At 35.2% G+C, this 12,488-nt stretch overlaps 1 protein-coding gene across 1 annotated transcript in view; it reads right to left on the bottom strand.

The window, feature by feature from the left end:
• The window catches only part of LEKR1 (leucine, glutamate and lysine rich 1), a gene marked incomplete at its 5' end in the record, with an annotated part of 183,857 nt that extends 173,833 nt beyond the window's left edge, over positions 1-10,024 (bottom strand). The window contains one exon of the mRNA XM_080825190.1: positions 9,977-10,024. Coding sequence (XP_080681316.1) covers positions 9,977-10,024 — 48 coding nt within the window. The remainder of the gene's footprint in view (positions 1-9,976) is intronic.
• Positions 10,025-12,488: the final 2,464 nt, after the last annotated feature.

Raw genomic sequence — 12,488 nt, 5'->3', positions numbered from 1 at the left:
AGTAAGAGAGGGCTCAAACCTCCCTCATTCTAATATCTCATAAGTAATATCAATGAAAGTATTTTCTACTGCAACACAACTGTCTTCCATATTTTCAGCATTATACGTTAATATTATATACTACAACAGGGTTTTATGTTAAATAAAGGCCCTATTTTTAAAAAGTACTTAGTTCAAAATTATCTTTCATTATATTAAATATACCAATCTATTCCTTCCCACCTATGTCTGCTTTTTTAGAGAATCCACCTTCTATGGTACTGGCTGCTCTGTTTGGTAAAATGACTAAAACTCTGTCTACCCATTCTCCCTAGCCATGGCTGATTGGGGGATGAGGATTAGATATTAGACCAAGAAGAACCAAGCCCTAAGCTGGTATGGGCCAACCAGACTTATAAGTGTTGAAGACCCAGGTATTTGGGACACGTTTAGGCAGTCTTAATGGAGAAGGATCATATGCAAGGTACAGAGTTAGCCATATTACTGGAATGAGGGAGAAAAATGAGAAGACACACAGACACAAGATAAGACAAAGATAATCTGGATCCAGAGTAAGAGAGGAGAAAAAGAACCAATGCCCTGAGAATTCCTCACCTCAGTTCCTCTTGAGACCTAGCTGCCCTACTTGCCTTTAGGGGTCCATGCCCAATCTTCCTGCACTACTCCCCTACCCCCTTAAACTACCTATTTCTTATAACCAAAAAACTTCATTCTATTATGTGAGTAATAGGTTTTCAGATAGAAATGCATAAAAATAAATATAATTATAAATGTAAATAAATAAATAACATATATACTTTTACATAAATATCTTTGACACACATGTATTTTGAAAATAGGTGTGTCTTAGACTCAGCCTTTATTTACTGACTTTGGTATCCAGGAAATTTTAAACTTTGTGTCTTTTTCAAAACTGATCCTTATAAGTTCCTTTATTCATCCAATTCATTGATTAAAAATGTTGACTATGACAAAATTGAGGAAAGAACTCCACAGCATGTCAGCACATTTGAAGAGCTGAAGGTACACTTTTCAGTTGGTTACTAAACTACCCAATTATCTTTATACTGATTCATATCATCTTCAGGAATATTATGACGAACTTTGTCAAATGTCTTCATAAGGCCCATATATTCTATGGCTACCACAGTTCCTAGATCTACTAACTGAAAACAAAATGGAATGGCAGAACCTACATGCCACTTCCCTTAATGAACATAAAATTGGCTCAAGAGTTATTGCTTTCTCTAGCATATCCTCACAAATCACCTTTTATTTTTTAAGATTTTATTTATGTATTTAAAAGAGTGAGAGCTCACATGCCTGTGCATGAGCTGGGAGAGGAGCAGAAGGAGAAGGAGAAGCAGACTCCCCACTCAGCAGAGAGCCTGATGCCAGGCTGGATCCCAGGGCCCTCAAACCATGACCTGAGCTGAACACAGACGCTTACCTAACTGACCCACCCAGGTACCCCCCCATCACTGTCTAATAAATATATTCTAGTATATTGTCTGGGATTGAAATTGAGTTCACTGGTTGTGATTTATGGTTATTTTACACATGGGATGGCATGTGTACGTTATCCTCTTACTCTCTCCATGTTCTCAAAGATCACCAAGAGTAGTTCCACCATCCCAAGCAAAAGTATTGACAGTTCCTGTGAATATAATTTATCTAGGTCAAGAGACCTGAACTAATTCAGAGCAGATGGGTATTTTCTTATAATTCCTTTGCTCATTGTGAGTTTTGGTTCCTTCTCATCAATTTGAAAATTATATTTCTTACTTGGAGGCACTTTCATTCTTAAGCTTATGCCCATTAATCATGGTTCTTGCCCAGATTCTGGCAAAATGCCTTATCCTCATCCCAAAGAAGACTCTTGCTGGCTGGAACTTATTTGCAGCCTGATGTACAAAACAGAAAGAGTATACATTTCACAGTTTCAAAAGCTATTAGAATGCTATTCTACCACAGCCATTAAGGTAGGGTGGAGGGAGCTGAAATCTATGAAGTAATACATTTTATAGAACAGGTCTTCTAGAAGTTCAACAAAGAGAGCCCAAACATGACATTATGATCTAGGAAACAAGACAATCAAATTATAAAATAATAAGTCCATAAGAAGAGTCTCCAGATTTGGCCTAGTACAATCTGAATCACTGATTGATCTATGCTAAATAAGTATATTGAACAAAAGTTTTCAATGTTATTAACTTGTAAATAATTTTCCATAAGTAAAACTATAATAGAAAGAAATGTAATAACCCTTTCAAATTCTTTGTTTGTATGGGCTAATTACTTAGGACATTTTTGTCAAACTTGAGAAATTATTGAATACTATAATTATGTTCCCAAATGAAATAAGTAAAAGTTATCTGTTTTTTGTGAAACATAATTTGTGCTTCATTCTTATAACTTGTGTTATATCATGTCCTCATTTTGTAAGTAAAATAATGACATGCTGTCATTCTTGACAAAAGAGCTATCATTAGCAGGATGTTTTTGCTTTCTACAAGGTGCACTTTGGCAGAGGCGTCAACATATACAGTATATTAAACAAACATACAGCTATTTAAAAATAAATTATAAAATAAACTGCTCATGTGCAGTGTTTGTACTTTAAAAATTTTGTTATTTAACATAAAAATGATGCAAAATTTTTAAAAGGTTTAATTAGGCTTTGGAACCTTTTCAAAGTTCTTGTTTGTGCTTTACCTAGAAAAGGCACTTGAGTAACCTACTGCTGCCCATCTGAGGCATTCTCTGCTCCAAAACTGTTCCTTCTTCCTTATTCCACCCCTCCCAGGCTTTTCATACTTGAATAAGGAAGAAAAAAACAGGTAAATTATTTCACAAAGGTAAGAGTGACAGCAATATAAAATGTTAACCTTTCTAAGAGGCTTTCCATTCAAAAAGATGCAGAGTGTCTAGCTAGTGAATTTCATTAGGATTGGGAGAAACACTTTAAGACAGGACAGTGCACCTCCTGAATCATTAAGTATACAGGCCACCTGACCATTTCATAAGGACCCTTCCTTATCAATAAGTCAAACTGCTAGACCACCAATTTAAAGATCAACTGGCAAAAAATATCTACAAAAACCCCTATGCCAACATTATAGGTAATAGTGAAAAATTATGTGTTTTTTCCTCTAATATCAGTAGCGAGGCAAAGATATCCATTCTCTCCACTCTTATTCAACATAATGCTGGAAGTTCTAGCCAGGGAAAGAAGGCAAGAAGAAGTAAATGATATACATACAAGAAAGAAAGAAAAGAAAAGGGAAAGGAAAAGAAAAAGAAAAGAAAACTGTCCCTATTTGAGAGGACATGATTGTCTACATAGAAAATCCCAAGAATCTACAATAAAACTAGAACAAATAAGTTCTAGTTATAGAAGAATAACATACAAAATAACATACAAAAACTAATTATATTTGTACAGACTGCCAGTGAACACATGGACAGGGAAATTTAAAATACAACACCGATTGCTCAAAAAATTGAAATACTTAGGCATAAATCTAACAAATCATATACAGTACTTATATGCTAAAAACTATAAAATGCTGATAAAAAAACAAAAAAGATTAAAATATACAGAAAAACATACTGAAGACTCAAAATATTAAAAATAGCAATTGTCGGGGTGCCTGGGTGGCTCAGTGGGTTAAAGCCTCTGCCTTTGGCTCAGGTCATGATCCCAGGGTCCTGGGATCAAGCCCCGCATTGGGTTCTCTGCCTGGCGGGGAGCCTGCTTTCCCCTCTCTCTCTGCCTGCCTCTCTGCCTACTTGTGATCTCTGTCTGTCAAATAAATAAATAAACAAATCTTTAAAAAAAATAGCAATTGTCCCCAAATTTATATATATAGGCTTAATGTAATTCTTTCAGCAAAATTTCAGCAAAATGTTTTTAAAGATATAGACGAGATTGTTCTCAAATTTATATGGAAAGGCAATGGAACCAGAAGAGCTAAAACATTCCTGAAAAAAAATGAAGTAGAAAGAATCATTTTACCTGATTTTAAGACATACTATAGCAATCAAGACTGTGTGGTATTAACAGAGGGATGGACTCATAGATCAATGGAACAGAATAGCAAACCCAGAAATAGATCTGCATAAATATGCCAAACTGATTTTTTGCAATGGTTCGAAAGCAATTCAGTGAACGAAAGACAGCCTTTTCAACAAATGGTAATGGAACAATTGGATACTCATAGGTTAAAAGGAAGGAGGTAAGGAAGAAAAGAGGGAGGGAAGGGAGGGAGGGAGGAAGGAAGGGAGGAAGAGAGGGAGGAAGGGAGGGAGGAAGGAATGAATGAACAGACTTATACTAAACTCATACCGGATACAAAAATTAACTCAAAATGATTATGGACCTAAATGTAAAACATAAAAATATAATTTTAGAAGAAAAAAAAACCTAGGAGAAAATCTTCAGGATTTTCTAGGCAAATAATTCTTATATTTGATACCAAAAGCATAATTCATAAATGGAAAAACTGGTAAGTTGGATTTTATCAAAATCTGAAACTTTTGTTCTGCAAAAGACCCTGTGAAGAGGATAAAAAGACAAGCTATAGACTAGGGAAAAAATATTCACAAATCACATATCTGACAAAGGACTATTATCTAGATTACACAAGAACTCTCAAAACTCAACAGTTTAAAAAAAAATCCAATTAGAAAATACATGGTCAAACGACATGAAGACAGACTTCACTTAAGAAGATATATACAGACGCCAAATAAGCACATGGAAAGACATTCATCATTAGCCATTACAAAATGCAAGTTAAAACTACAATGAGGTATCACTATATACCTATCCAAAAAGCTAACATAAACACTAATGACATCAAATTCTGGTAAAGATGCAGAAAAGGTGGCTCACTCATACATTGCTGGTGAGAATGCAAAATGGGACAGACCTCTGGAAAAGTTTGACAGTGTCTTAAAAAACTAAACATGCCATGCAACTACTGTACAATTCAACTACTGTAGAAATTGCACTCTTGGGCATTTATCCCAGGAAAATGAAAACATATGTTCACATAAAAACATACACATGAATATTTACAGCTTTATACATAATAGTCAAAAACTGGAAAAAACCCAGACATCCTTCGACAAGTTAAACTGCAGTGCCTTCATACCCTGGAACACTTCTCAGCAGCAGAAAGGAATAAACTAATGATACATGCAACAACCTGAATAAAGTTCCAGAGAATTACACTGACGGGAAAAAGGAATCCCAAAAGGTTACATATTGCTTGATTCCATATAGATAACATAATTCTTGGAGATTGATGGTTCCCAGGGGTCATGAATTAGGTGTGGGAGATGGGGTAGTGGAGGTGTGTGAAGAGGTAGGCTGAGGTGAGTGTGGCTATTAAAGGGCAACATGAGGACCCCTTGTTGTGACAGAACTGTTCTACACCCTGACTGTATCGATGTCAATATCCTGGTCATGAGACTGCAATTTTGCCAGATATTACCACTAGGGGAAACTGGGGAAAGAAGGGGGGCTGGGGAAGAAGAAGCTGTCATCTCTTGGTATCATTTCTTGCAACTACATGTGAATCTACAACGATCTCAAAATAAGAAGCTTACTTTTAAAATAATAAAAGTAAAAATAAATCAATCAGGGACTGAAATACAGAGATTAACCCATAAAGAAATTTTATTGAGCAATTTTAAGAAATGTTGGCTTCACACATAAATTATACATGACACACTCAGTTTATATAAATATACTTCCAAAGTGTATTTCCTCCAATACCTATTTTTCCACTGGGAAACCTCACCTTAGACTCTATGACTCTCTGCAGCCAGCCAACAAAAGTATTTTGGACTAAAAAAAAAAAAAAAAAAGGGTATTTTGGACTACAGATTGACAGATGCAGAGTTTTCAAGATTCATAGCACTATTTAAAAAAAAAAAAACTGTTTTTCCTAACGAACTATCTTGGATCACAATATTAACTGAATAGTCTCTCCAAAAATTACAATGCTTCCTATTTCTTTTGTCATTAAGTTTTAAAACTATGACTGCTTAAAATCACAACACACATACACCCACATACAAATATCACTTTTCCAGGACGCTAGTGCTAACATTTCTATGACTATATTCTCTTTCTTTTTCTACTTTAACTCAACACCAAATCTGACCCTAGCCACAGTGGCCCAAAATGACCTGGAAAATTACGTTTTATTTTTTCTGGCAATGACAATCTGTGCTTGGAAATATAAAACTGTTATTCTGAATAAATTTCAAAGTTCCAAAGTACTAAAATTACTTTACTGAAACAGGACAAAATGAGCTGTTACACTAGAGAAAGGGATTGTTATCCCAGAAAGAACAGTGTGCTCTCCAGCCCTTGCAGCACCACTTCTGTTTTGTAAAATAAACAACTCTGGTCTTTTTATTTTACTTTGTGTTCTGTGGTAATAAATATCTTCTGAAGCTAAAATCCTATTACAAGTGTTCATTTTGTCACTGTTTTAAAAAAACAAGAGATCAGTTCTACTTTTGCAAAAGAACTAATTTTTCCATTAGCTTGTTGGAGTTATTTTGACTTCTGCCTATGTCCCCTAATGAAATCAGCAAAAGGAAAGTTGTTCATTCCTTCTTTTTCTAAAAACAAAAGCCCACCTGTCCCTCACATCAGTTGACATTCAGAAAGGGAATAAATAAAGAATTATTACTTTACTGATTTAGAAGCATTGTTTTAGTTTTAAATGGTGGCAATTCTAAACTTGGACCAAATGCATTCTTCCAGAACACTGGATGAAAATTCAAGCAAAGCTGTTGGATACTGGAGGTCGGACACAGGCAGGGGTTAGCTCAGTCTAGAGAGAGTAGATTTAGAGATACAGTCTAAGAACATTCAGAAGAGAACCATAGTCTAGCAGCAGACAAAGTGGACAAGTGTGGTCCTGCTGTCCAGCCCACGGGCCTGTTTTACATTTTCTTCCACTGAGAGATATGGATGTCTGAGGTGTGTTTTATGCTCAGTCAGAAACTATGATAAAAGGCAGAAAGAGTTAGGAATGGGAGTCAAAGATTATTGTATTCTTTCTTTTCTAAGATTTCCTAAGAAGATGAGATTGGGGGGGGGGCTAATTTAACAATTGTAGGCTTCTAATCAGGAAATAGGTTCTCTAACTGTAGCTGGTTGTCATCAGCGATCTTCACACCTGCCCCCACCACCTTTACTTTTTCTTGCAACTCTTTCAATTACTACCGATTTTGCTATTAATAGTATAATATAGTACATTTTCACATTCCTTATCATATATCTTTCAAGGGATTTATTGACATCTATTTCCTGATCATATAGCAAAAGTACAGAAAGAAAGAGATAGGAAAATTTTACCTTTTCTTTCCTAATTTCTACACTAACCTTCCTTGCCTACACACAAGGGGGGGGGGGATGGAAACACAACAGGGGCTTCTCTAGAAAGAAGAGCCAGCATAAAAACTAACACAAAAAGTTAACAGAAGAACAATTAAATAAATAAATAAACCTTTGAAAAACCTGTCACCACATACTGACCAACACACCTCACATACTTGTTTATCTAATAAAGAAATGAGCACAATGTCAAAGCCATGGTGGAAAAAATGATTTGTTTTCTTCATATTAATAATGAGATGGTTCTAGGATTGTTGAACACTAAAATGTATACCTAAAACTAATATAACACTTGTATGTTAACTGTACTGAAATTAAAATAAAAACTTAATATAAAAAAAACTGAAAAAAATAATGAAATGGTTCTCATCTGAAGTATTCCTATTACCATTATAAGCTATTTATCCATTTAACATGGTTCTGTACAGAATGATGTATGCAAGCTGACTAAATAGATAGACCGCCTGATCAGTGAGCAATTTGACAAGTTTACATTATGGACAATCTAGAGGAATCAAAGTTAGGTAAGAAGTTGTGGAAAACAAATAACCGATTTATTCTTAGATTGTGCTTAATAGGCTGTGGCTACGTGTACACATTTTCACTGCTTTATAATCAAGTATCCAGAACAGTGTCTATCACATAATAGGCACTTGATAAATATTTGTGGTATAAATGTATCTAACTTAGGTCTGAAAAATTACAGAGCTGCACCTTACATTCTAAACATTCAGCAGGAAAAGGGCTACAATCAGCATAATTGTCCAGGGCCTTAGGCAGCTGAGTTTCTCTTGATGTTCCTTCTCTGCACTGTATGGACAGCTGTCTGCCATTCCTGCCATAAGAATATAACTGCAGATTTATGAAAGGTTTGGTTTTTATCATTTTTAAACAATTTACTTATATAGTAACTTAAACATGAGAAAAAAGCATTCTGCAACTCTTATAACAATAGTCAAAATAAATACATACTCTTTCATGTATTCAAAACATTTACATTGTTAAACATCCTCTAACTTGGCCAGCTTTTTCTCACCAGCAAGCTTCTGTTACCCTGGCCTAGGATATCCTATTCCCATCTGTCTATAGAAATACTCTGCCTTCAAGGGCCTATTCCAGTTCTGTTCCCCACATAAAGCTCCTTATGTGGACCATCCCAATACCAGGGATTCCTCCCCCTTGCCTGCCACCTCTCCATTCTCAAAGAAGATACTACTTTATATGACACTTAAATCATAAACTATCTTTTAGAGTTATTTTTTCATGTCATTATATATCCTCTTCTTTGGGATCTGCAGTGTGGGTATTGTTTCCTTCAAACTATTTTGTTCTGTTTCTCTTAATCTCTACATACCAGCCTAGCACAATGGAAGGAACTCAGTTGAGTGAGAGGAAGAATGTACCATGTCTTCAAACATAAACAAGCACCATTTCTCAGATAAATATAGCATAGCTAAGCTCTCTGTGTGCTTATTATCTCTTACATGTAACTTAAAAGGTGAAGAAAAAGAAATGCAATGGTTTAAAAGGTCTTCTTCTGGGTCTTCTCCCTTCCAGTTCCTTCTAGGTTGCATTTTACATAAATCTGAAGGACACGCAGTAACATTAAGCATCAAGTTAAATCAATGGAATGATTAATGCTAACAGGCAGCCCAAAGCAATGTGCACAAAGGATAAAAGCATATCTGAGAGATGACTGCAATTTTTAATTAAAAAGTAATGGATTGGTGGTTAATTAAGAGTTGACTGTAGATTTACTAAAAAACCTCAATGATTAATGATATTTAATGTTTGAGGTTTCAATATACAATTTGTCAATCAGTTTCAAAGAGATATTTTTAAAAATTAAACTGTTAACAATGTATGCATTGCCAAACTAAATATAGGATAAATGCTTCTGCCTGAGGACAGATAGGAACTCACAGTGAGGAAAGGAGGATAGAAACTGTAAAGAAATAATGATTGTTAATCAGATTCAATGAGCAGATATATGTGAAAGGGTTTAAAACAGTGTCTGGTACATGATAAGTGGCAAAAATTAAGATGAAACTGAAATAGACCTTTATATGGAGAGAGACACCAACATTTAGCATCACAACATTTAGCGTTTGTAACAAAAAGTTACAAAGTAATTGTAGTTTCTATAATGGCTTACGGTTAATTATCCATTTTGCAAATACAGAATAAGGTTCACTTAAAATTTTTAACAGGCCCATGTATTTCCATTTTTTTACAAGCTTTCTTCTCCTGAAAAGCTACAAGAAAAGTACCTTAGTATTTGGACATTCCTGAGGCCCTCTTTTCACAAAAGCTCCACAAATACTGGTCAAATACTATGCTGGAATTAAAGACATCTCTTTCACAAGTTAAAAATTCTTTGCACTGAATTGAACTCTACAGTTTGGCCCTTATGGTTATTCTCCTTACCAGTCCATCAGTTCATTGCAGATGCCCTGACGAAAGTAAGTGTAAAACCTCTAAAATCATTCTTCCAGGTTTTATAACTACCTTAAAATGTTCTTAATATTATGCTGTAATAACACAATATCATACCTTTTGGATTTCTTCAGGTAATGCATGCATGGGGATGTGATGATCCATAATTTCCCAAAATGTGAGTTCTCAAGTAAAATAATCTAAAAACATTGACAGCAATAATCAGAATTGAAATAATGTGAATAAAATTCAAATTAAAAGATATAAGTTCTTGGGAGTACTCAGAGGTGAATGGTGATAACTTTCAACAGTTATTTCGTCAACTCTATGTTAAAAGGTACAAACAACTAGGCTTTTCTCAGTTATTAGGCCACTAGAATGGAAAAGATAACAGACAACTTAGAAAACTTCTCTTTCTTTAGAACTTTATAGTCTAATTGTAATTTCTGTGGTGGTTTACTACTAATGATTTGTTTTGCAAACACAGAATAAGTGTCACTTAAAATTTTAAACAGGCCCATTTATTTGTTTCCTTAAAAAGGGGGGGTTCAAAAACTTAACAGAAAAATATCTAAATATAGTAGTTTAGTTCAGCAGATAGGAAATACAACTGTGACATGAATGCTGGTTTAAAGGATGAAGTATGAAAAAACAGTTATCAAATTAAATACCATCTACAGGCACTGAAGATCAGTGCATCAAAGCATGAGAATTGTTTTAAGATGAACATTTACATAATTTTATGCAGATATTTTACTTTAATAGATTTTCATTTTCTTTTTTTAAAGATTTTATTTATTTATTTGACAGACAGAGATCACAAGTAGGCAGAGAGGCAGGCAAAGAGCAGGAGGGGGAAGCAGGCTCCCCGCCGACCAGAGAGCCCCACGCTCCCAGGATCCTGAGACCATGGCCTGAGCCGAAGGCAGAGGGTTAACCCACTGAGCCACCCAGGTGCCCCAGATTTTCATTTTCTAATAAAAGAACTCAATATAAAATTCTATCACTACTTTGTTATAACTATACAAGGTGACTGAAGGAAGTACTTTTGGGTTTGTTTTTTTTTAATCTTTCCCAACTATGGAGAGAGAATACACAGTCCAGTTTCATAAGAAATGTTTATATATACATCTAAGGAGTGAGGAGTAGAAAGAGGGCAGCAGAGTATGAACAGGCACAATTTCATAGCAAGGAAGAAAGTCTGAGGGCCAGGAGTGGTAGAGAAGGAACAACCTAGGAGTTCAGAAAAGAAACCTGTCTTATCTTTCGGGTGGGAATGGGAAACTATGGAAGGCTTCCTGAGGCCGTTTGCTTTTGATCAGAGCATGATTTTGACACAAAGATAGACTGGAGGCGGAGTACTCTATCAGAGACAGCAACCTCAGCCACTACAAGGTGTTAGGGAAATTGTAGTTGACAAAAATTTCTGTAGTGGCAGTATTTTTTTTTTTAATCATGCAACCATTGGTGGAAAGAAAATTCCTCATCCCCTGTGTTAACACAAAGCCTGCTGTTTTAATGAGATGCTTTTTAAAACAAATAACTAATGAACTGTCTTCCCATATAAAGATAATGTGTGTATGTGGTAAAGTTAACTGGAGTTGACTATGAAGGTAAAGTTAACCGACATAGCTAACATAGGCCCACATAGCCAAGTACATAATAATCCGATGTTCAGCAGACTGTCTCTGATGTGGCAAGAGCTCATTATTCACAGAAGGCTCATTATTCTCTCTTCTGTCATTTTACAATGGACTCACCATCAGTAAAATAAGATGGCATCACCTTAATTAAACTCTGGTGGGAATAGAATTTTTCCTAAAATTACCAACGAAATCTCCTTTTTAAATTCCACCCATAAGATTATTTGAGAGTATGGATCTAGTAACAGTATAAACAAGGGACCAGTGGAACAGTTTTTGTTTAGTACCCTCTTTATCTCTAAAGCTATTCCAACTTTGTAGCCTTATTATAGCTTATTATAGTGGGGAAATTTGGCAGGTTCTGATTATTGAAGAAGAATTAAATACTGCCAACCCAGAAAAATCTCTCCACAATGAAGAAAGAAAACAGCCTTATTATTGAATAAGCATTTAACTAGACTGTGATGCACATCAGAGCCAATCTGCTAATGAGACTACAAAGACAGAAAGTAACCCCACTTTTTTTATACAGCTATGTAGATACTATCCATTACATACATCTTCTCAAGAGAAACAGTAACTCGTTCTCAGTACAGTCTGCTATACAATTTCATAGTTTGTTTTCAATTTACCCAGTAATTGAAGAAGCTACCTGCACTAGTTAATTGTGACTGTTCCAAGGAATACAAATCTCTATGACAGAGCCCTTGGTACTAATGTAAGGAGCCTAGGCGAAATTCCCAAGGTGACAGGCGATAGCTTCCTTGATGTTTACATTTTAATTTTTCTCAAGTCCTCAGGAAAAAATGAGTCTTTTTAAAAATTGCATAGGTATTAAAGGAACAGAGGAAACATTCACAAATACAAAGTTTCTCAAGAAAGGGAGGGGGAAAGTCTCTTTCCCCTTTGGCAACACGGCAATTTTTTTAAATTATTACTTCACTCTTACATTATTTTGCATGTTCTATGAAGTCAGTTTCTTTTAT

This window comes from Martes martes (assembly GCF_963455335.1).
Source record: "Martes martes genome assembly, chromosome: 1".
In the NCBI taxonomy this organism is placed as follows: Eukaryota; Metazoa; Chordata; class Mammalia; order Carnivora; family Mustelidae; genus Martes; species Martes martes.
This window is presented reverse-complemented; position numbering and strand designations above follow the sequence as displayed.